The sequence below is a fragment of the Protomyctophum bolini genome, assembly GCF_963924005.1.
Source record: "Protomyctophum bolini genome assembly, chromosome: 2".
Lineage (NCBI taxonomy): Eukaryota > Metazoa > Chordata > Actinopteri > Myctophiformes > Myctophidae > Protomyctophum > Protomyctophum bolini.
Genome location: NC_137863.1, coordinates 31,697,728 through 31,722,662, shown reverse-complemented (window position 1 = coordinate 31,722,662; position 24,935 = coordinate 31,697,728). Strand labels below are relative to the sequence as shown.

At 42.9% G+C, this 24,935-nt stretch overlaps 1 protein-coding gene across 2 annotated transcripts in view; it reads right to left on the bottom strand.

Moving 5' to 3' along the window:
- Positions 1-4,034: 4,034 nt before the first annotated feature.
- Positions 4,035-24,935, bottom strand: part of LOC308329926 (TOX high mobility group box family member 2-like) — a 200,262-nt gene continuing 179,361 nt past the window's right edge. For both annotated transcript variants that reach the window (XM_080784471.1, XM_080784470.1), the window contains 4 exons: positions 18,289-18,369; positions 11,614-12,093; positions 9,457-9,590; positions 4,035-7,941 (listed from right to left, as the gene is read on the bottom strand). In XM_080784471.1, the coding sequence (XP_080640597.1) occupies positions 7,899-7,941; positions 9,457-9,590; positions 11,614-12,093; positions 18,289-18,369 (738 nt within the window). In that variant the 3' untranslated portion in view covers positions 4,035-7,898. The remainder of the gene's footprint in view (positions 7,942-9,456; positions 9,591-11,613; positions 12,094-18,288; positions 18,370-24,935) is intronic.

Genomic DNA, 24,935 nt, shown 5'->3' with positions numbered 1-24,935 from the left:
ATTTCAAAAAACATGGGCTATAACCCATCGTTTTTGTCATTTCGTCATTTTTTTCAAATCCTCAAAAATGATGAAAAACGGCGCGCTATAGTATGCCGTACGATATGGGCTATAGCCCATATCGTATGTATGTATTTGGTTAAAATGGGTGGGGTTTAAAAAAAGGCAAAAGCTTGCTCTGGTGCACTGGCCTAAAAGTGGGTCCTTAAAAACTGCTAAAACGTCTGAAATGTATGTATGTAGGTGGGTATGTATGTATGTGTGTAGTATTTTAAAAGGGGGGGCTTTTTAGTAAAAAGCCCAGCCCATAAAACCTTCCTATATTTAAAACAAATCCAAAATAAGGTTACCAGTGAAGGGCAAATATATAGCCCATATCGTATGTATTTGGTTAAAATGGGTGGGGTTTAAAAAAAAGGCAAAAGCTTGCTCTGGTGCACTGGCCTAAAAGTGGGTCCTTAAAAACTGCTAAAACGTCTGAAATGTATGTATGTAGGTGGGTATGTATGTATGTGTGTAGTATTTTAAAAGGGGGGGCTTTTTAGTAAAAAGCCCAGCCCATAAAACCTTCCTATATTTAAAACAAATCCAAAATAAGGTTACCAGTGAAGGGCAAAATGCCTATTCACTGGGGACTATGCAAGGCAGAGGCGTCCACCCCCCTGAGTCCAAGTTAATGTATGTATGTATGTATGTATGTATGTATGTATGTATGTATGTATGTATGTATGTATGTATGTATTATTGTTATTGCAATAAGTTGTTTTATTAATTAAGAGACTATAGTTTAACTCCACGTCTGTGGAAGGGAAAAGCACAGGAAAGGTCGGTGCGTGTGCACGCGTGTGTGTGTGTGTGTGTGTGTGTGTGTGTGTGTGTGTGTGTGTGTGTGTGTGTGTGTGCGCGTGTGCATGTGCGGTTTTAATGAATCTGGGTGCACCTGACAATACAAATAATGGTCTCCTGGGAGGAAAGATAAAGTTAGTCTCGCAGACACAAATAGAGTGGAAGTGAGAGAGAGGGGAGGGCAAAGAGATGGAGAGGGTGTATTGGATTTGAAATATGAGAATTGCAATAAAGTGTGTGCATGTTATGTTAGGAGTTAGGACTCTGGGATATGGCCGACAGTGGTGGAAAAAGTATGTTTGTTACTTAAGTAAAAGTATCAATACTGCAATGTAGAACTACTCCGTTGCAAGTCGAAGTCTGGTAATCAAAATGTATTTGAGTAAAAATACTAAAGTGTTGCTACCAGTAAGATGCCCTGAGGGCGAGAAGCGATGCACACGCATCCGCCTGGGTGACGGCAGACTGCTGGGCGAGCGCTGGTGCTTGGGCATGGGGGAGTCAGATCTACGCATCCGCCTGGGCGCCAAAGCATTCATGGAATGAATTCTGCACTGGCCATATATCTAGTGTGTCTTGAGTGTACAGGGTTTGGGTGGGGTAGGATCAACATTATGGAATGTCAGAACAGGTCAGCTCCACATATGGAGATCTATAAGGGTTTGAGGTTCAGATGTAGAGTTGCTGGCCGTCTCCATATATGCAGATCTACGTGATGATCCAGTCTTCTCCATGAGGTCAGTGTCGTGAATCGTCATCTTCATTATGGAGATGGCCGGATATATCTCTCAAAAATGTACATTTTGCTGTTTTAGCAGACCGTTTGAGGGTCCAATTGAGTTTTGTCCAATGCATTTTTACGACTTCCCATTGGTTCAATATTTTCGAAACAACACACAGACGTGAAGAGTGTTCTATATAGAACTGATTTATGCAAGTAATAATCAAATACCTCAACAATGGATCGAGTTATGAGGTTTCCTCTGGACAGCAACGGGTCTGCTCCTCGGACCGTAAACTCTGACTGTCCTTATTTTGATATTGGACTTTAATATGTATTTCTGTAATTTCACTGATTTGATAAAAAAATATATCTAAAATTCAAAAAACGATGGGCTATAACCCATCATTTTTTCATTTTTTTCAAATCCACAAAAACGATGAAAAACGGCGTGCTATAGTATGCCGTACGATATGGGCATATCGACATATCGTACGGCACACTATAGCCCAGGGGTGGGCAACTTTGACGATGGAGAGGGCCACTATATTTCCACACTCACTCCCTAGGGCCATATATTACTGTCGTAGCAAAAATAGCCGATCTACAAGCTTTTTTTTTTAAATATTTTTGCTATATATATATATGCACCTACACACACACAGGCGTACATGCGTATGCACACCTGGACCTGTAAATGAACAACACAAAAACTAAGGCACTGGTGTCGGACTTCTGGTTTACCGGAACGGGGTTCAACTCCCTGCAGTGCCCTACTCAATGTGTTGTATTTACCGGAAAGGATGGGAAACATTAGCAAATTGCGGAGGATGGGAAAAATTAGCAAATTGCGGAGTGTTTAAAAAAAGAATCCGCAATTTCCGCAATTTCAAATTTCCGCAATTTCCGCAATTGCGGAAAGCAATTTCCGCAATTTCCGCAATTTCCGCAATTTTCAATTTCCGCAATTTCCAATTTCCACAATTTCCGCAATTTCCTCAATTTCCTCAATTTCCTCAATTTCCTCAATTTCCTCAATTTCCGCAATTTCCAATTTCCGCAAATTTTTTCAGCGAAAAGAAAAGCCTGGTCACAACGTAAGGCAGAGAAGCTATCGGCGGATGTATCCTCCGGAACATCCGTCAGATGTATTTCCCCCGGATACGATATTTTCCCGACCAATCACAGCACTTGTTTCATTTGCGAAGAATGTAAACTGACTTGTAAAGCATCAACATAATTTCCTTGGGCGATACTTCCGCTAAAATCCCGCAACTTCCGCCCAAACAAATTATAGTCTTTACAGTGTAGGTCTTGCCCAGGGTGCATATGTCCCGCCTACCTGTGGAGAATAGGAGACTGTGCAGACTGATTTACGATGTGACATTTTCAGATCGGAAGTTCGGAACGCAGAAAATCCGGCTGGAACCCAGGCTAGGCTACACACACACACACACACACACACACACACACACACACACACACACACACAGACACACATGTCACACACACGCAAACAGAGAGCTATGTGGTTGCACACAAAACCTGTTTTAGCCGGCTTTTCATTAAGAATGTATGACTGTGATTTTCGTATAATGTGTGTCATATCACGAAGTGGGCAGTTCAGGTTTTCCAATTGTTCAATAATGATCTATTTGCCAATTCAATACTGTTGGAAGATGAGATGGCTAGGCGGACGTACGATGAATAAAACATTGCATGGAATGGTCGTGACAGTTTCCATCAGAAGCCCAATTTATACTGTGTGTGTGGTGTGACGGTGGTGGTGTCACTCGCAGAGAATAGTCGATCTACAAACTCACAATGTGGATGTGGATGTGGATGCAACACATTGGGAGCTTGTAGTCAGATCGCCTATATTCGGTGAGCGCACAGTGGTATGGCAGGCCTGAAAAATAAGGCTCAACAGTCACGCGCACACACGCACGCACACACACACAGAGTCTTGTGTGCAACTGGGGTCAATTCAGTTGGACGGATGCCTGAGCCTGCATGGGCGCGCCGTGCGTTTCTCTCCGTTCTCTTCATCTCACAGTTATAGCCGCCTACGGCGCACCACTTTCACAAGCAAAGCACATGTCGCATCTGCTCTTCTCCTGTTTGTTGCAAGCAAGATGTATAGTTTACTGGCAGCCAGTTTACGCTGGCCCGGTGTACACTGGGGCTTATATATCCGCTGCTAATTAGCTCAATTGCTATTGGAGTTCCGGTGCGAGCTAAATTTAAATATGGGATGTATACACGCAACCTTTCTGAAGGTGCAAATACATGTATTTTTATAAGGTATAGACGTGTAGAGGGTGTTAATGTGTCTACTTAACTAAAAAAAAAAAACGGTGATTACCATGTATTTTAAAAAGGTGTGAAATTAAGAGGCATCAAAGCAGACTTCACTACTTTTAAACTTTTTTTTTTATTATTATAATTATTATTAACATTACGCATATTTTTTGAAATAAAAGAAGCATTGTGACACAAACTGATGCTGCCGGCAAAGAGAGAAAGGACCAGCATTGAAAAATGTAAAAAATAAAGCAATCATCATTGTTGTCATCATCAACATTATCATCATCATCATTATTATCAAACCAAATGGGAAAAAACAACCAAAAAAAACCAATAAAATTAGAATAGAAATACACCTCCAAATTGATCTTATTTCTTTCATAAATAAGGAAAAAACCTGTCAAATGGGCAATAGCAAAAGAAACAAAATCTATATATAAGTTGATAACCATTTAAAATAATTATCATTACTGGCTTTACAAATAAAATAACTACAGTTGGCAGGTTTATACAGAACTTAAAACGTTATATTTCCATTAACAACTAAAAAAATGAAATTATGCTATAGTGAGAGATAGGAACAGATGTCTTTTTCAGCAAAATGAAATAAAATAAACAAAATAAGAAAGTCATTTATATACTGTATTAAAGAAAAAAAAAAAAAAAAAAAGTTCTTTAACCACATAAACCCTGTTCGTCTGGGACGAACATTCGGCGAAAGTAGCCCAAACTATGAAAAGCTCTGAGCTTGTAGATCGGCTATTTTCGGCAAAGACATTTGGTGTAGAGGGAGATAAAGGGATGTGGGTGTGTGTGCGTGTGTGTGTGGGGGGGGGAAACGACGTGTAGACCCCCGACGGGGGACCACCCGGTCAACGAAGCATGTAAGGGTTGAAGTGGTTAAAGATAATTGTGATGAGCTCAACACATGGAAACGCCTACAGAAGCCATGGTGGGGAGGATTGATGGATTGATTCAATGTGATGTGGATGCCATATGATTATAGTTCATCAGATTCACCTACAGCACACAGGCTGAAAAAGCTGACATTTTTATTGACCAGACCCAAAACAAAGAAAACGTTCAAAACTGTGGAGAAACAAAACAACAACAATAAAGGGCGCAAGGGAGAGAGAGTAAGAAACAATAAAACGAAAACAGTAGTCAGGGATTGTGATGTGTTAAAAAAAGGAGAAATCACCTGCAAGAGTCACTGTATCTTTTTCATTTTATCTCACCCCCCTTCCTTTCATTTCGACCCCCTCTATCTCTTTCTCCTTCTCTCTCTCTCTCTCTCTCTCATTCTCAATCTCTTATTCGTTCTCCTGGCTCGTTCCATATAATGATCTGCAGGACACACATATTCTGTATTCAGTTTTAGATTGAACTTTATTGGAAAAAACACACCAGTGAGCACAGATTTAATGCAAGATCGAGTGTGTGAAATACTCCTCTGAAACCCCAGCTGCACGAGGCTGTTAAAATTCACAAGAAAGACTCTACGCTCAGACACTGAGACGCACATGCACGCGAGGGCACGTGCATGTATTGCACACAAACACATACAGGCACACAGCGCTTGGTGCACGCGCGCACGCGCACGCGCACACGCACACACACACACACACACACACACACACACACGTGCTCGCTTGAACCTGCTCCCAAAACCACATTATGACAGTGGTTAGGCTAATAACGTACACAAATACTGCACGCACGCACGCATGCATGCACACACGCACGCTCGCACGCACAATATATGCAGACACAAACTGATGACGTACAGCAACATGTAGGCTAATATTAAAGAACAAAGGAATTTAAACTTTGAATCTGAATATTTTTACCTCCAAAATCCCAATTATCATCCCATAGATATGTACAATCACACTGTGACTGGTTGGCAGACCACCACGGGTCTTTAACATTACAAAAGATTTGTTTTGTTTGTTAATCCTTTCTCTTTCCCCCCAGCATTGTTGTATCTAGTTGGACCGTATGCAACGCTAACTGTTCCATGAACGACTACACTGGATACCAGAAGTTAGCATCTCCTTGTATTACAAAACAACACAGTACCCTATTGTGCTGAATATAAGTATTTTTTTTCCTCCAATGGAAATATCCTAAAAAACGGGGTTGTATTATAATCCGGGACAAGACAATTTGACATTCAATGTTCTTTTGCCACAAATGAGTCTTGGAAAAATGGGGGCTCGTCTTATAATCAGAGTCGTCTTATATTCGGCACAATACAGTACTACAAACGAACATCTCTGCGGTAGTGCTGGACCCCGCAATAATATAAGGACCCCTCCCCCCAAAAGATATTTATGGCAAAACATTAAAATAACCCAAATTAAAAACAACACAAGCAACTATGTTGCAAGCACAAAATAAATAAAACGCCAAGAACAACAACAACAAAACACAAAAGCACGAAAGGAAAGGAAAAATGGTTAAAGAAGAAGAAAGAAGGCTTCTCGTCGTACTTAACGCATTATGGACGGGAACCCCTTTTGGTGTTTGAAGCATTCTGTCATGCTTTAGCTATTGAAAAATAGCAGATCTACAAGCTCATAGCACGGCACCAAGTGCCGCACTATGAGCTTTTAGGTCTGCTATTTCTTTGAAAAATCGGAAATCTTTGAATAGATATTCTTTCACAACATTTTTAACTCATATAATTTCACACCAAAAGGGGTTCACCGTCCTGAATGCATTAAAGAAGACGAGTGCACCCGTCCAAGGCATCATAAGTGCTAACGCTTTCATATCCAGTGGAGCTTCCTCGCGGGCCGCCACCTCACAACGTGTTGCGTTGTGAGCTTATAGATCTGTTTGCCGTTTTATTTTATTTTTTAATATTATCTTTGTATTTTTATGATGTACATCTCCATTCAGGGGGTGGTTGTGGTTATAATGCGTAAATGGTTATATAAAAGGTAAACAAAAGACCGTCACAGAATGTTATGGGTTCTGGAAAGTTTCAGCTTATGGCAGGTTCTGAGTATTATAGCCTTCAGTGGAAAATAGCCTAATAGTAAGGCAGAGGAGGCCGGGCTGTACTGTACTACAGTGGTTTTCAACCCTTTTCATGTCAAGGCCCACTATTTATTTACCGTTTGAGCCACGGACCACACTGAGTACTATAGACGAATAACAGTTTAAGTCCAAATTTTATTCTGACCCCTCCATGAAAAGGCCTAGTTGTCCTGACCCCTTATCCATCATTCATACATTATGGATAATTAGTGTGAACTTAAATTGTTATTCGTCTATAGTATTCTGAGATTTAGCCTCTAAGACCCAAGAATAATTATGTTGTTGCCGTTGGAAAAGATTTTGTGCACAATTCCATGCGGTATTGATGTTGTGTCATTAAGGGTCCATTTGGTTACCAACTCTCCATCATTTAGCTGGGGACCACCTGGAACCCCCTCAAGGACCACTGGTTGAAACCCACTGTACTAGAAGGAAGGAGGGGGAGATAAGACACATAGGACAGTGCTCGAAGTTCTCGAAAAAAGAATGAAAAAAAAAGAAAAATGACCGACAAAAGCGGTGTGGCACAGATAGTCATCTGGTCAAAATAAAAAATAAAAACACAAAAAGACCTCTGGTCACAAATTCTTCTTTAGAAACCACGGGGAGAAATAATTACATTGATCGATTAAAGTGGTGGTTTTTGATTTGGTGATTTGGTGGTGTCGTCGTTGACCGGGGAAGGCAGTGTGTTTTACCTGTGTTTTTTTATGGATGGTGGATGTGTGTGCGTGTGTGTACGCATGTACGTGTGTGTGTGTGCATGTGCGTGTGCGTGTGTGTGTGTGTGTGTGTGTGTGTGTGTGTGTGTTATGTAAATGCGTGTATAGCTGAGTAGGAGAGAGGAGGAACAGTAGGAGGAGGGGGAGGAGGAGGAGGAGAAGAAGAAGAAGAAGGGGGCTGGGGAATGGGGCGTTGAGAGAAGACCCCTCCCAGTGTCGCCTTGCTTTGTGAACAGCCGACACCAACTTCAGCTTCAGGTGAGGTAGAGTGGCTTGTCCCTGGCTATCATGCTGCCACTGTGCAAAGAAAAAGGAAAAATACAAGACAGGTTGACTTTATTTGGAACTGGAATGGCACCATTATGTGACTTTGGGTGCATGTGTTTGGGTGTACATGTATTGTTTCTCCAGGAGTTCAGGGTTTTAAGAACAATATATATATATATAGTTTAAAACCCTGCTGTTTTGTGCCGGATTGATTGTGCAAGCCAGTTTAGGTGACAATATATGCTAGGAACATCTATTTTTGTAGTTTTTGCTGTTGTCTGAAAAAAAAAACACCTGACAAACTCCATTATGTCACCAGTGCCCGTCCTGCTGTCACTGTGGAATGTGATGCTCACATTTTTTGGAACATATATTTAAAGCAGCAAGGAACTGCTGATAGGGCTAAGGGTCGATTCATACTCCTATTTTAGAGCCGAATAAAAGTCGGTTCGGCGCTGTAGAGCCTACAATGTGACGTCATTTGAGGTTCGGGGGGGCGGGTACCGTCCTAAAGTCGGCTCTTCGGTGCTACTGAAATTTTCTGACGAGCCGAAATCATTTCGGCACTACAGCGCCGAAACAGGAGTATGAATCGGCCCTAAGTGTGATTAGTTTTAGTCCAACGGAGAGACTCGACGGTTTAAACTAAATTGTCTGAAATAAGTGCACATGTTGGGATCCCAAGACTTGTAGTATTTATTTATTTTTTTTTTAATTTGACTTTGCTAATAATAATTTGTGATGCAATCCTTATCCTATATACCCATTTCAAGATCTCACGATTCACAATGTTAAAGTTGCATCCCATTTTAAACAACTCTTTCTCTGCCAAGGTTAAGTTACGAAGTTAGTCGCTTGTCTGCCAAGATTTTCAGCCGCAAGGTCTTATTTTGAAGAGCCCAAAAGCTAATCCAGTGAACTGGAAGTAATAATGGGTCATTTCCAGGGCGAGCGTTAGCGGGCTATTTATTATTCTTTAGTCAGAAACTGGGATTTTCTTTATTGAGCCCCAAAAACATTGATGTTCTGTATGAATTCAGAGAAAAAGGCCGCTAAAGATCTTGCTTTTAGTTAGTCCAGTTGAAAACATTCAATGATGTCACAACGTTGCCCAGGCGACGGAGACGCCAAGAACCTGTAAATGTAAGACTGGCGATTCTGGATTCATTATATTATAACCTAATAAATCGTCCAATGTCGATCTTTTTTTTGTTGTTTTATCCCACAATTTTGTAAACAGTGTCAATTATCTAATCCTGAGTGCTACACTTCCTCTGCCAACATGGGGGGGCAGCGGACTGACCTCATGCTTTCTTCTATGCATGAGGAGTCCAAGCTGCTTCTTTTCACCTGACAGGGGAGTTTCCCCGGCCGGACGTAGCGCGTGGAAGGAAAAGAAAAGTAAAAAAATACTAAAACAGTCCTATTCTTGGGTTTCGACTCCTCCGATTGTGACAAAGATACATTTTCTGACAGAGATGGTTTGTGATGAATGACACTCACTACAGAAAAGAACGGGACACATCATCCTAACCCTTCACTGACCTGCAGTGGTTGCCACACTCCCGATTGCAGTATTCACTGTCCCAGTCGTGGCTCTGAGGCCCTCCGGGGCCCGGGCCAGGGGACTGGGACCCCCCAACGCTCTTCTGGTACTCTGATTGGAGGTGGGAGAAACTCTGAGCACAAAAGTGGGAAAGAGAAGGGGGGGGAGTTGAACATTAAAACCCTGAGGCCGTTTCTACAAAATGCATGCCTTCTAAAATCAGTTCACACTTTCAAGAGTTTTCTAAAATGTAAAAAAAAACAAAAAACAGACGGTACAAAACAGTAACAGTACAATTGCTCTCAGCATGTCACGAAGATACGTGCTGTGCTTGTACTTAACTGTACTAGAAATATCGTACGCCTTTGGCGCGCTCAAGATTAAAGAAAAGAACAAAAAATAAAAAAACATTACACTAAAAACTCGGCTTCTCATCATGCACCTGTAACCCAACATGCATTGCACTGAGTGGACGAGCATGTCACGTGATCGGGGCCAATTACCCCAGATGTGGCTGGAGCAGCTAGATGTAGCCAAAACACTCTAGAGGCGATCGACAACAACGGGAGGTATGATTGAACTAGCGACTGGACAGCGGGGGCCGTCTAACACAGGATCTTTTCTTAGAATTGGACGGGATGATTTAGATCGCTTATTAACGTTTTAAGATTTTCGTTGTGGTCGGCTAAACAGGGGAGGAACATTTACGATGACGTCCCACTGTTGTGCAACATCGAGGCCCTCCTAGGCTGTGGAGCGATGCGATCGGTTTTCATATCAATACACTTCGTCTTTTGGATAAAACTTTGTCCTGGACGCTGGGTGTTACTAATAGAAAGGACGGTGCACTTCGTTCTGGGCGATTGGGGTGTTAATGGGTTAATGATAATGACGATGCTGAACAAAATGTGCCTGAATGGTGAAACAGTCCGCCAATGTCATATAAGGTCTTTACATACCGGCATGTGCCATAGAGTAAGACACAGTTACGACATTGACGGGGCAGAAAACGGAGCACTCTTGCGCTGTTCATGCAGCCTGAACAGTGACAAGCTGGAGTTTGAAATACATTGTTTTCAACGAGGGCGTCACAATTAAATACCAGAAATGTTAGGCATGTGTGCAACATGACAACTGTTTTAATGTATTGCACAGTGACAGCTAAACATAATGTTTATGTTGTAGTAATACTAAAAACCGATCTAAGATAAAGGGATTTAAGATTATTAAAGCCTGAATCCAGTGCATTATGCCAACTTCCGGTCCAGGACTTGTCACTGTTTGCTATGCCACCAATAGAGCATCACAGTCCCGCCCCTTTCATGACGACGCCAGGCCCAGGAAATAATTCCTAATTCCATTTTTCCCAAAGACAATTCAAAAATAATTTATTTAAAGACCGTTTAAGCATTGTACAAAGCCAACTGGACTTCAAACACAATCTTTTGGGCCGAACAAATAATTAGAAATAAGAAAAAAAGGCAGATACAACACTTTTTGTGTTGTTTTTCTTCTTTGTAATTATTTGTTTGGTCCAAAATACTGTGTTTGTTGTCATGATTCTCGAGTTGGCTTTGTACAACGCTTAAAAGGTCTTTGAATAAATACTTTTTGAAATGTCTATGGGAAAAATGCATTAGGAATTATTTCCTGGGCCTGGCGTCGTCATGAAAGGGGGCGGGACTGCAACGCTCTATAGAAGTCTATGTAGAAGATTGGACTGGCCCCGTGAAGTGAACGGAGTTGTCCTAACTCTGTCTCACTCTATGGCTCTGCATACCGGGAGTGTGATAAATAAATAAATGGATAATAAACAACAGAGCTATATTCATATAGTGGTTGATGGCTCATTCATACTGGCCTTTTATTCACAGAAAATCTCTGGTTTCAGCCAAACGGACCTGAGTACTCAGACTGCTCTTCGTGAATAAATAAATAGCAAAACTACAAGCTCAAAACACGGCCGCCACATTTTGAGCGGGTAGATCGGCTATTTTTGGCGAATGTTGCTCCAAGAATAGGCAAGCTGGGGTTCAAGTGGTTGATCTGCTTTTGCCTCGGTTTAATAAAGGTTGAAAAAACTGAAACGCAACGCAACGCAACGCAACGCAACCAACGTACTGTACTGTACTGTACTGTACTGTACTGTACTGTACCTGCTGCCCAGGGGGCGGGGAGTGGAGGGAGGCCTGCAGCCCCATCTGGTGGGAGATGATTGGCTGGGACTGGCCGTGCTGCTGCATGCGGATAGGCTGATGGCTGAGGAGGGAGCTCTGGTGCAGCTGGGACAGCTGCTGGTGGTGGTGGTGGTGGGGGTGCAGGGGCGGGCTGATCTGGAAGGAGGACGGGGGGGAGGAGGAGGAGGGGGGAGGCAGCATCCCGGACTGGCTGAGGGTCCGCGACAGGGCGTGTCGCGGCGCGTAGCTCTGCAGCTCGGCGAGCCCGGGGGGGAAGGCGGCGCCAGCGGCGCCGGGGCCCAGGTACGGCGAGGAGGAGGAGGGCGGCTGGCCTCCGGGGGGCGCCGCTACGCTGTACAGGGAGGGAGGGTTGGCCGGCATCATGTTGTGGTGGGGCGAGGGCATGCCGCCGCCGCCGCCTGGCAGGCCGCTTTTCACATCCACGGGGTCGTTGTACGTCTGGGGGAGGAGGGGGGAGGGTTAATGATGGAGTAACACCAGTTTTCCACCCTAATCATCAGGTATTTATTATAATATAAGGAGGAAGAACTTTTTCCAAAAAGTGTACAGTATTTGTTAAAATCATGCTTTTATGTATGCCTGGTTTGCCTGGTGGGTGGTGATCCACCTGAACTGAAGCCGCACCCACAGCTGTAGTTGTATGATAAAGGGGGAGGGGTTAGGGGAGGGGCTGATAGTGTGATGTCAGAAAGAACAGAAGTTCTAAGTCAGTGGCCAGTGCCAGTGAAATGTACGACATGAGCAGACAAGAACTGGTATAGTGTTAATCACCCATGTTCTGTAGGGGTCACACAGCCATAGCTATATAGCGATCAATTGTTTTGTTTAGCGGCAGCTCGAATGAATGTTTTATTAAGCTCCGAACATGGTACTTTATGGCATTTCATCGTGATACCAAAAAGGAACTTATGGAAGGCTATACACTATACGTTAACACAATCGAGTGATCATTCAAATGCTCTGCATGAATGCGCGGTTAAGTGGTCAGATGGCTGGGCCATGTGGGTGAACGCTTTGAAGACTTTCAAGTGGGCCCTGGATGCAGAAATGGTTGGGAATTAGGCACTGTTCCGAGTCACCATAACAATTAATTTAGCCGTGGGCATCAATAAATAAATAAAGCATCCGGTTCAATTAAATATTGATAGCTTTTGCGTCTTTACCCGAGGGTTTGTGTTGCCGCTATAAGACTTCAATTTGAACTGTAATACACTGCAGCCGAGCTTTAATTCATTCTAAAATATTCTACCCACAATATCTTGTGGGTATTTCAGTGGGGAGGGGGAGGGGGACTGACATGCAACACAAGACTACAACATGGAATCCAATAGAGCACTGGGCATAACGGGCAACGGATAAGGGATCTCTTAACACTTTGAGAACCCTCATGTCTATAGTCCTTCAGCACCATGATTCACATCAACTGTATAAGAGCCCCGCTTCCAGGTGTGTCACATGCCTCACAGAGACCAAACCGAAAGCACATTGTAGTCTATAGCAGCTGACCATGTTGTTTATCTTTAAAGCACATTGTAGTCTATAGCAGCTGACCATGTTGTTTATCTTTAAAGCACATTGTAGTCTATAGCAGCTGACCATGTTGTTTATCTTTAAAGCACATTGTAGTCTATAGCAGCTGACCATGTTGTTTATCTTTAAAGCACATTGTAGTCTATAGCAGCTGACCATGTTGTTTATCTTTAAAGCACATTGTAGTCTATAGCAGCTGACCATGTTGTTTATCTTTAAAGCACATTGTAGTCTATAGCAGCTGACCATGTTGTTTATCTTTAAAGCACATTGTAGTCTATAGCAGCTGACCATGTTGTTTATCTTTAAAGCACATTGTAGTCTATAGCAGCTGACCATGTTGTTTATCTTTAAAGCACATTGTAGTCTATAGCAGCTGACCATGTTGTTTATCTTTAAAGCACATTGTAGTCTATAGCAGCTGACCATGTTGTTTATCTTTAAAGCACATTGTAGTCTATAGCAGCTGACCATGTTGTTTATCTTTAAAGCACATTGTAGTCTATAGCAGCTGACCATGTTGTTTATCTTTAAAGCACATTGTAGTCTATAGCAGCTGACCATGTTGTTTATCTTTAAAGCACATTGTAGTCTATAGCAGCTGACCATGTTGTTTATCTTTAAAGCACATTGTAGTCTATAGCAGCTGACCATGTTGTTTATCTTTAAAGCACATTGTAGTCTATAGCAGCTGACCATGTTGTTTATCTTTAAAGCACATTGTAGTCTATAGCAGCTGACCATGTTGTTTATCTTTAAAGCACATTGTAGTCTATAGCAGCTGACCATGTTGTTTATCTTTAAAGCACATTGTAGTCTATAGCAGCTGACCATGTTGTTTATCTTTAAAGCACATTGTAGTCTATAGCAGCTGACCATGTTGTTTATCTTTAAAGCACATTGTAGTCTATAGCAGCTGACCATGTTGTTTATCTTTAAAGCACATTGTAGTCTATAGCAGCTGACCATGTTGTTTATCTTTAAAGCACATTGTAGTCTATAGCAGCTGACCATGTTGTTTATCTTTAAAGCACATTGTAGTCTATAGCAGCTGACCATGTTGTTTATCTTTAAAGCACATTGTAGTCTATAGCAGCTGACCATGTTGTTTATCTTTAAAGCACATTGTAGTCTATAGCAGCTGACCATGTTGTTTATCTTTAAAGCACATTGTAGTCTATAGCAGCTGATGATGTTGTTTATCTTTCGCCAGAAACGGTAAACATGGCGGCCGCGATGCAATCCAAAATCACTATTCACATCTGAACGCCGGACGGATTTGACAAAAAGAAGGATTTTGGAGTATTTTTCAAAGAAAACAGGCAGCAAATAAATCATAATGAGTGGATTCCAATGGGGTGCGTGCGCATTTCGCCTTGTGCCTGGAGGGACACTGAAGGTTGCCTAGCAACCTGCGGGCGCAGTAGAGCCACAGGTTGAGAACCACTGTATTACACGTTCAGTGCATTCACAGGAGCTCACGTCATACAGTACAGCATATGGCTCTAGGATATTTACAAATATAATACAGTAGGTATACTGTAGGTACATTGTTGTTTTTCCCTTTCATTTTGCTAGTAGTTTTTATTGTATTATAAAAAAAAATGTGCACACATATAATAGGCACATATAGGTACATCAACAGCATATTGAAAATAACTGCTTTGCTTGTCTTTTAAGCCTTACACAATTGTGCAAAGGTGCATAATATTAATATCATTAACATCGCTGTTCGAACCTTGAATGTCTGAAACCGTTACGATTCAGAAAATGTAAAAAAAAATAACCTTTTCCTGACTACTGTCAGTCTCACTTTCACTTTCTTTCTTTCTGTTTTGAGAAACGTGAACACAATTTCTCTCTCTCTCTCTCTCTCTCTCTCTCTCTCTGCATGGTAGTATATATGTATGAAATACGTCCAGTCTTTCTCATTAGCTGTCAAGCTTGCTGAGGTGATGTATGGCTGTCTGCTATTTAGTAATGGCTTACATCTATCCCGCACAGCCGGTGAAATAATCAATGTTGGAGGGAAAGGGGAGGGATGGATAAAGCAGAGGCAGAGATACATTTGCAGGGTCAAGTGGAAAATGAAATGCTGAAGAATAGAGGGGCCAGGGAGGAGAGAGAACATGGAGGGTGAATGTGCAAAGGGGGAGGCATAGGGCTGATTTGCTGCTCCCATATTCGATTTTGAGGCAATATTTGAGGATGATGCACGGCAACAATATGAAGTGCCGTGCGTGTGTGTGCGCGTGTATTATGTGCCGTTTGTGTGTGTGTGTGTGTGTGTGTGTGTGTGTGTGTGTGTATGCGCGTGCGTGTGCGTCGCACACACACACACACACACACACACACACACACACACACACACACACACACACACACACACACACACACAGTGTACACATACACATAGTTTTCTTGTTATATTTAGGCAATTTCTATACGATTTTGTGATTTCAAAGGGACAGGATTTTAGACAGGCATTACAAAATGAAGTTCTAATGGAGCTTGCTTGTGTCTTTGCTGTTGTAATACGTCAGAAAAACAACAAAGAAAGGCAACAGGTGCATGCCAAAGATGTCTTTGTTTTTTAAACGATGCTCCAATTACCTCCAATTCCTCCTAGTGCCAAATTCATTCAGAAAAGAACCCCTCGTCGGTAATTAAAACAGCAGAGAGAGATAGAGAGAGAGAGAGAGAGAGAGAGAGAGAGAGAGAGAGAGAATGTTTGTCAGCCAAAATGGCTGCCAGTCAAAGCAGTACAGTACAGTCAATCAAGCCTCTGTGTAGGAGAAGTGACGTTGAATGTCTAATTGCGCACACAGACAAGTGATTAGAATCGTCTTTGGTTCAAAATAAGCCACGGTTTACAGAACGCTGATGAGTCATCTATTCATGCTTTAATCAAGGTGCTTGTTTTCACTCCTCCAGCATGGCAGGAAGTCAGGAGACCCCCCCCCCCCCCCCCCCCCTCCGGTACACTGCGCTGTCCAATGGAAACCTTGCATGTCCCATTAACTCATTTGTTTGACGGGTGTTTTCAAAAGGCTCTGCCGGGTGCCGAGATCGTCTTTGGACAACTAATTTAATATCAACTGATAGGGTTGATATGTGCCCGGTATGCAGTCATAACACTCTAATAACACAACTAATTTAATATCAACTGATAGGGTTGATATGTGCCCGGTATGCAGTCATAACACTCTAATAACACAACTAATTTAATATCAACTGATAGGGTTGATATGTGCCCGGTATGCAGTCATAACACTCTAATAACACAACTAATTTAATATCAACTGATAGGGTTGATATGTGCCCGGTATGCAGTCATAACACTCTAATAACACAACTAATTTAATATCAACTGATAGGGTTGATATGTGCCCGGTATGCAGTCATAACACTCTAATAACACAACTAATTTAATATCAACTGATAGGGTTGATATGTGCCCGGTATGCAGTCATAACACTCTAATAACACAACTAATTTAATATCAACTGATAGGGTTAATATGTGCCCTGTATGCAGTCATAACACACTGGTAGTGGTCCGGTGAGAAAACCAAATCTCGCTGGCATACAGTATGCTGTCTAGCATAATGAAGCTTGTAGATCCGCTCAGTGGCTAAAGTTTTAAATAATTGTTCTGGTTCCTGTCTGCTTCTGTGATTTGTGTCCTGTAATGTATATCTTTTGTAATGTATTGTGTATATGTCTTGTCTGTATCTTGAACGGTGACGTCATGGACGCAAAACAAATTTCAGTGCAAGCTGAGAATAAAGTTGTATCGTATCGTATCTATAGGCTCTATGGCACATATGGCATTTTGGAAAGAATATATTATTACTACAAATAAAGGCTTCTAGTATGAAAGTCATTAACAGAGCTTGTGTAGAGACTACTGGTCAAAAGAACACACGCCCTTTTCCACAACATGTTTTGGACATTTCCACCTGCCTGGGAACGACAATATGCTAATGCAATTTAGGGTTATATGTTATCCAAAACACGGCAGAAAGGGAGGAAAATGTGGTGCAATGCACCAAAGTGAACAGATGGAAATATGTTTATACAGCATAACCAGCAAAACATACACACAACGAAAGCATGCACGTGCACGCACGTGCACGCAGTGACGCACGCACGACCATCACCCTGCATCTGCTGCGTGCGTCGTCGGTGCTGTTAAACGTTTCCAATGATTCCATGCAGTAAGGCAGTGGTGGAAAGTAACTATGAGTACATTTACTTAAATAGTGCACTTAAAGTACAAGTTTGAGGTATTTCTACTTTACTTGAGTATTTCCAATTTCCAGTTTTACTTTTAGTTCTACTCCACTACACCTCAGAACCAAATATTGTACTTTTACTCCACTTTAACCCACTGCTTTATTTGAAAACTTTAGATGTTGGTTATTATTACAAAACATATACATTAACCACTTCAGCCCTACAGTATATACACTTCGGCCATTTGCAAATATCCAATGCATGAGCTTGTAGATCTGCTATTTTCAAAGGATTTGTATGTATACATTTAAAAGAGTACTTTTTCCACCACATGAGTCTGTAGCACTGCAACAAGCAGAAAACAGTGCGGTCTGTACTGTACATACTGGTCATTTAGAATTTGATTCCAGCGAAGTGTTCCCCAATGTTCTGGTGAAACAACAGCCAACAGAATGCAGTAGGTGTCTCTAAAACACTAACCCCCCCCCCCATTAGGGGGGACGGGCCACACACCTGGAGGACACAAGGGTAATGGCCACTTCTGCTGTTATGGCCAGTGTGCGTGCGTGTGTGCGTGCGTACTTACATTTTATTATTTTTCCCCATGTCGCAAATCGGCTGTGGTTAGGGCCTAATTTTCACTGTTCTCCTCTGAGCACGCACACGCAGACACACACACACACACACGCACGCACGCACGCACGCACACTCGCACACGCACACACACTGTTGTGTACTGTATATACCGGTACCCTTTCCCTGGGATGAGAACAGGGTGGATGGCATTCTCTCCATCTAATTTATCATCCCTTCCATCGCCAGTGACCCATGTATATCAGAGACATGACTCCTTCGGCCCGGTTACCTTGGAAACCAGACTGGCTCTGTAGGCGGCCAGGGCTTTCAGGTACTCCTTCTTAGCTGCCTCCGTTTTCCTCTTGTACGCCTGCGGGAGAGAGCCGACACAACAAAAACAACAACAAGGACACTTGATTAGCCCATTGAAACCTGTATATATACACGAGACCATGCAGATTCTCCCTTCACTCAAAAAACCCACTTCTTTCAGGAAAGCTTTCCCCAGCTGAGGTCTGCTTAAGATGTAGTATACCCCCTTCCCTCGTCTATCCTTTTATCTTTTCAACCTTGCACTGTTGTTGTATCTGTTTTGCTTTGGGTTTTTTTTTTTCTGAATAAAGTTTGTTCCTAGTGTTCTTATATGTAAAGCGCTTAGGGGAATTTAGAAAAGTGCTATATATAAATTTGAGCTATTATTATTATTACAAAATGTCATTCTAAATCATGAGTTTTCTGAAAAAACTCTATGTGTCTATGTCAGTGGTTCTCAAACCTTTTCATGTCAAAGACCCCCAAATATTATTTGGCCGCCGACCCCCCCCCCCCCCCCCCCCAAAGCAAAGGGTTAAAAACGGTTGTTGTGAAAGAATATATACATGTATTCAAAGATTTGCGTCACATTATAGCAGATCTACATGCTCAGAGCGCAGCACTCAGTGCCGCGCTACGAGCTTGTAGATCTGCTCATTTTCAACAGGTAAAGTTTAGAATGAATGGTTAAAGTGGTTCAAAGCTATAAGGTGACACAGATGCGTGGTCAGGTCTAAATGGATTAGCAGGTTGACGCCACAGGGCTGGCGATGGCCCGAGCTAAGTTCACGTTCACCCACAGTACCCGGCAGAGGTGGGAGAAGTAGGGGAGAGCCTGCATGATTCTAACGTTTCCCCATCTTTCACTCAGATATCCTTTTACCTACATGACGTTGCTTTCGGGAGGAAACACCAAAAACTACATTTTTGAGGTTTGTTTGTTTGTTGCATAAATCTGTGCTATTGAACACCCTTTACGTCTGTGTGAGTGTGTGTTGGTTAAAAAAAATATTGAACCAATGAAAAATAGTATAAAGCCCTTGGGACAAAGCCTCTTAAACTCCATTGGACCCTCAAACTGTCTGCAAAAGCAACTAACTCCACCACCTGTCCCCCTCTCATGCAAGTAAATATACTGTCACAATACCAGGATAAACAGAAGCGGCGCCGAAAATAGCTTATCAATAATTCCAAAAGGCATTGGAGAAAGAGATCTGAGGCCTTCTGAATGATCCAATCAACTAATGTGGTCAAAATCGGTGAATTCAAGCTAATACTTGTCATTCACAGGCTTGAAGCTGGGGAAAAAAGTCCACTCTTAAACAGTAAAGGAAGACTCTCCTTTCCTCTAATTTTACACTATACATTTGCTTGAAAACTTTAGTTATTAGTACTTTGATTATTATTATAATTATTATTACAAAATAAACATTATATATATATATATATATATATACAATATTATATACAATATTACATTATAAGAATGGGTTAAGAATGGACCCTTATAAGGAGTATATCATATTCCAGTTTTCGGTGAAGAGGGGACCACCGAAACGTTAGCCTCGGAAACCCAGACGTTTTTATTTCCAGGGAGAAAAACAAAGTCTGGGGCCGAGTTCACACTTCAATTCGACATACAGTAGCGCAAACGTCGCTCACTCTCTGCTGATTTCTGATCGTCTGCACCTTTGTTACATTGATGCACACATGCACACACGTCGTACACACACACACACACACACACACACACACACACACACACACACACACACACACACACACACACACACACACACACACACACACACACACACACACACACACACACACACACACACACACACACACACACACACACACACACACACACACACACACACACACACACACTCCTCTCTCTCTCTCTCTCTCTTCGTCGCTCAAATTAATTACTCTCATGTCCAGCAGCTGTGTCTAGTTTCTCCCGGCGGATCCTGCCGGGAGCTGCCTATGCCATAAAAAGCATAGGTGAGTTCCAGTCTACCGAAACGGTGGTTAGTAAAAACAGAGAGATGTGTTGTGTGTCGACCACGTGACGTCATGTTGTTGTTTTCGGTGGTCACCTCTTCACCGAAAACTGGACTACGAATAAGCCTTTACGGGTCTGTAACTCTGAGAGTGTACACATATGGAACCAAATGGGCCCTTAAATGGACACTTCACACAAAAAAAAAAATGTTTAATGACGTTTAGAATATTTACAACACTTTCCTGGGGGGTCTTTATGTGTGTAATATGTGGTTTTAGATTTTAGCAGTGAGCCCAGTGTCTCTGATGTCATGGACACTGGGCTCACTTCCTTCCTTAATGCACTGCTCCTCCTTGTGGATAGGGGGGCGGCTGTCTTACTGACAGAACAAAACAGAACTTTTTTTTGACAGAACAAAACATTCAAAGTCAAAGTTGTACGATTAGTAACACACGTTGCCGTTGTTCTCCACATTTGACACATCTCTTGGAGCAGTGAGCCGCAGCGTGAGCCGCGCTCGGGAATCATTAGTTGATTTGACCCCTCAATCCAACCCATTGATGCCGAGTGCCAAGCAAGCAGGGAGGCATTGGGTCCCATTTTTACAGTCTTTGGTATGTGACCCGGCCGGGGATCGAACCCCCGACCTGGCAGTTTCAGGGCGGACACTCTAACCACAAGGCCACTGAGCTGGTTCAAAACATGAGTAATTGGTGTTCTGGGAGTGACACAATCAGGATCTGCATCCAATAATCTGCCGTCAGTCAGGCTCTATTGGGTTATTGTGTATTTACAATCTTCTATTATTTCCTCTCCACGCAACGGCTTTGACAATTAAAACTAGACATGAGAAGAACAAAGATAGCAACCCAAAAAAAAGCCCACAAATCCTCACCATATAAAACATAATCTCCACAAAGTAATGAATGGAGACTAACAAACAGTTCCTATTGAAAAAAAGGAAAGTTGTGGCCTTATCCTTCACCCCTTAAATATTGATAGAGATGAGGCCGGGCTCTTTAATGAACCCCAAAGTACTCCCAGCAGCTTTAATTTCAAATTAATTTAACGCAGCTGCTAATGATTCGCAGCGACGACGGATACTTTTTAAATAAATTACCATGCCTAAGGATTTCTAATTATTCCAAAGTGAGTGGATTCATTAGCAATTTGAGCCGTCACGAGGCAGGTCGGGCCTGAATTAAAAATAACAAAGCTTGGAGCCAGAGAGCATATGCCTCCCTCGTCAGCCTGACACAGAGGTGTCCCGCCTGAATTAGCCCCTAATTGTACCTTAATGAAATGTTCTTGTTTGATAACCAGTTAATTACAGGAGACAATAACTCCCATACCCTGCTGACACTGAACTTGACTGAAGGGAGCGATTACCCCCTCCGACCGACCGACCGGCCGATCGACCGACCGACTGACTGACGGACTGAGTGTGCAGGAGAGGGAGAAAAGACAACAACCAAGAAGTAGATAAGGAGAGGGGATGGGGAAGAGGAGAAGGGGAGGAAAGCAAAGCATGGGAGGAGATAGGGAGGGAAGGAGAACATGAAACAATTCAGAAACCAGCAGGGGTGGACTGGAAAGTACAGTATAGCTACGTGCATGTACTTAAGTAGCCTACTGTGTGTGTGTGTGTGTGTGTGTGTGTGTGTGTGTGTGTGTGTGTGTGTGTGTGTGTGTGCGTGCGTGCGTGCGTGCGTGCGTGCGTGCGTGCGTGCGTGCGTGCGTGCGTGCGTGCGTGATACAGCTGCGTCCTCTGGTGGCGGGCCGGTGGTGTCAGACAGACAGATAGACGGACATAGTAATCGCTCACTACAATCGCAATCACTACATTCACAATAAGAAAAATGCACTTGGAATGGGAAACACAGGGGGGAACATACTTTCAAAAAGCTAGCTAAATTGTAACATAATCCTTAAAACACCAAAAGGGGTTCCCATCCTGAATGGGTTAAACTAAGCCGGCCCAGGTGGCTGGTGTATAGCGGCCCAGGTGGCTGGTGTATAGCGGCCCAGGTAACTATAGGCCCAGGTGGCTGGTGTATAGCGGCCCAGGTGGCTGGTGTATAGCGGCCCAGGTAACTATAGGCCCAGGTGGCTGGTGTATAGCGGCCCAGGTAACTATAGGCCCAGGTGGCTGGTGTATAGCGGCCCAGGTAACTATAGGCCCAGGTGGCTGGTGTATAGCGGCCCAGGTAACTATAGGCCCAGGTGGCTGGTGTATAGCGGCCCAGGTGGCTGGTGTATAGCGGCCCAGGTAACTATAGGCCCAGGTGGCTGGTGTATAGCGGCCCAGGTGGCTGGTGTATAGCGGCCCAGGTGGCTGGTGTATAGCGGCCCAGGTGGCTGGTGTATAGCGGCCCAGGTGGCTGGTGTATAGCGGCCCAGGTGGCTGGTGTATAGCGGCCCAGGTGGCTGGTGTATAGCGGCCCAGGTGGCTGGTGTATAGCGGCCCAGGTAACTATAGGCTGCTAATGCAGTACGTCGCTGGTTCCAATACCGACTCCCCGACCACCTTTGTCACTCCTAATCTCTCTCTCTCCCCATTTCCATGTCACTCCTAATCTCTCTCTCTCCCCATTTCCAGATAGTCTATAAAGTCAATAAAGGCATAAAAAGCCAAAAAAAGGCTGTGGCTCGTAATTTATACACCATCGATAAAAAAAAATAGCTGATGTACAAGGTCCGGACGCACACACATATATATATATATATATATATATATATATATATATATATATATATATATATATATATATATATATACTATAGTATATAGTATATAGTATATATATAGGACTCAAGCAGATAAACAAAGCGACAACAATGTCTTTATATTCTTTCCCAACCTTTCACTGATACACAACACAGTAGACCCAATTAAATAAACCTCCATCCCACGGTCCCCATTCTCCCCACAGCTGTAAAGAATTGAACTTAATCTTAAAATATAAAATAAATAAATAAACAAGGGAAAAAAATATTGAAAACATTGTTGCTTTTGTGTTTCTGGGTCGACGTTAACTTGTAGTCACCTTGAAGGAACAACACAGCCAAAGTGAAACGCATTGATCTCAACAACACAAAGCAAAGGCCTTGGGGATTAGGAACAGTGAGTGTGTGTGTGTGCACTGTATGCATGCTCTAAAGCATCCAAATAAAAGAAGAAAACAACAACATGAACCCGAATAATAATAAGAATAATAAGAATGATGATGATGATGATGAAAATACTTTCTTCTTACAGACTCAAGGACAGCATGGGAAATAAAATAAGCTACATTGCAGCCCAAGCAAAGGGCTTGATTATGTGTCTCGTGACTCGTTAGGCGAGCTACAGTATACAATGTTGGTTAGTTTTCATGTCAAGGACATGTATTTGGCCGCAGACCCCCCATTTGAAAAGCTTTTGTGCCAGCAATCCCCGTACGAAAATGAGTTTCAAAATTAACAGACAGTACAAGATCAGCGTTATTGGTGTGATAACGGCACGCAATTAACCATAAGTCCGGCTTAAACGGTATGGAGATACACACAAAAAAGAAGTGCACTGTGGCACTGTGTGTTAAATTTAGGTTTATGGTGGGCAAGTGTGGGTGGACTGAACCAAGATATTGGTTTCTGTGAGCCTCACACACACACACGCACGCACGCACATAAATATGCACGACGCCGTTACGTTTTCTGATGGTCTCAGCTACTTAAAAAATAATAATAATAAAAGAGTACAGTGATGTTAGCCGCCTAACACCCCCCCCCCCCCCCCCCTCATGTGAATTCAGCTTCATGCCATGTTTCGGAGGCCCTACTCTGTGGGTAATTGGAAACAGAGGCTACGTTCTACTTAAAACAAACCTGCGTGTTGGGGGAAGGGGGGGGGGTGGCGGTACAGAGGGGGAGGGGGTGGGTGTGGGGGTGGGGGGGGGGAGTTGTGTTTACATTCTAGCTCTGCTAAAGGCCTGGGCTGTAAGTAGCTGCGGGGGTTCGGTGCGACGCGTCTCAAAACAGCAGATCTACAAGCGCACTGTAGCGCACGGACAGACCAACCTATACCGACCGAGCTATAGGAATAAATCAAGCCTTTAATAGCGTCGGCTCCAGCAGGTCTGCCCGTGGCGTGACATTACGGAACACACCTCATCAGTCGGGGGAGAATCAACGTGACAGCCCCCCCCCCCGTCGCTCATCAAGCATGTTCAAGAGCACGGCCGTCTGGGAGATAGAGATCGTCTGGGCTGGCTGTACAGTGTACACTGAACATGTCTTAAAGGGATAGTTCACAATTATTGAACTTAAGCTGTATGAAATACTTTCCATTAATAAAGTGGTTGAAGCTGTATTAATTGATGGTGGGAGTTCTGCTCTGGTTTTGGTGAAACATTAGGTAGTTACAATCATTTTGTGGGGGGCACAGGGGCCACGGATTAAAAAGTAAATTAATCCACAAAACTAATGTCATTTGTATTGTTGACGTATTTCTAAAATATATTATTAGCAACTTTCGTTCGACTTTGACCCCTCTATAACACAGAACAATTTTGTGGGCGTAGTGATATGGACACATATGATATGGGCTTACCTGAGTCTCAGGTAGGCCCTCC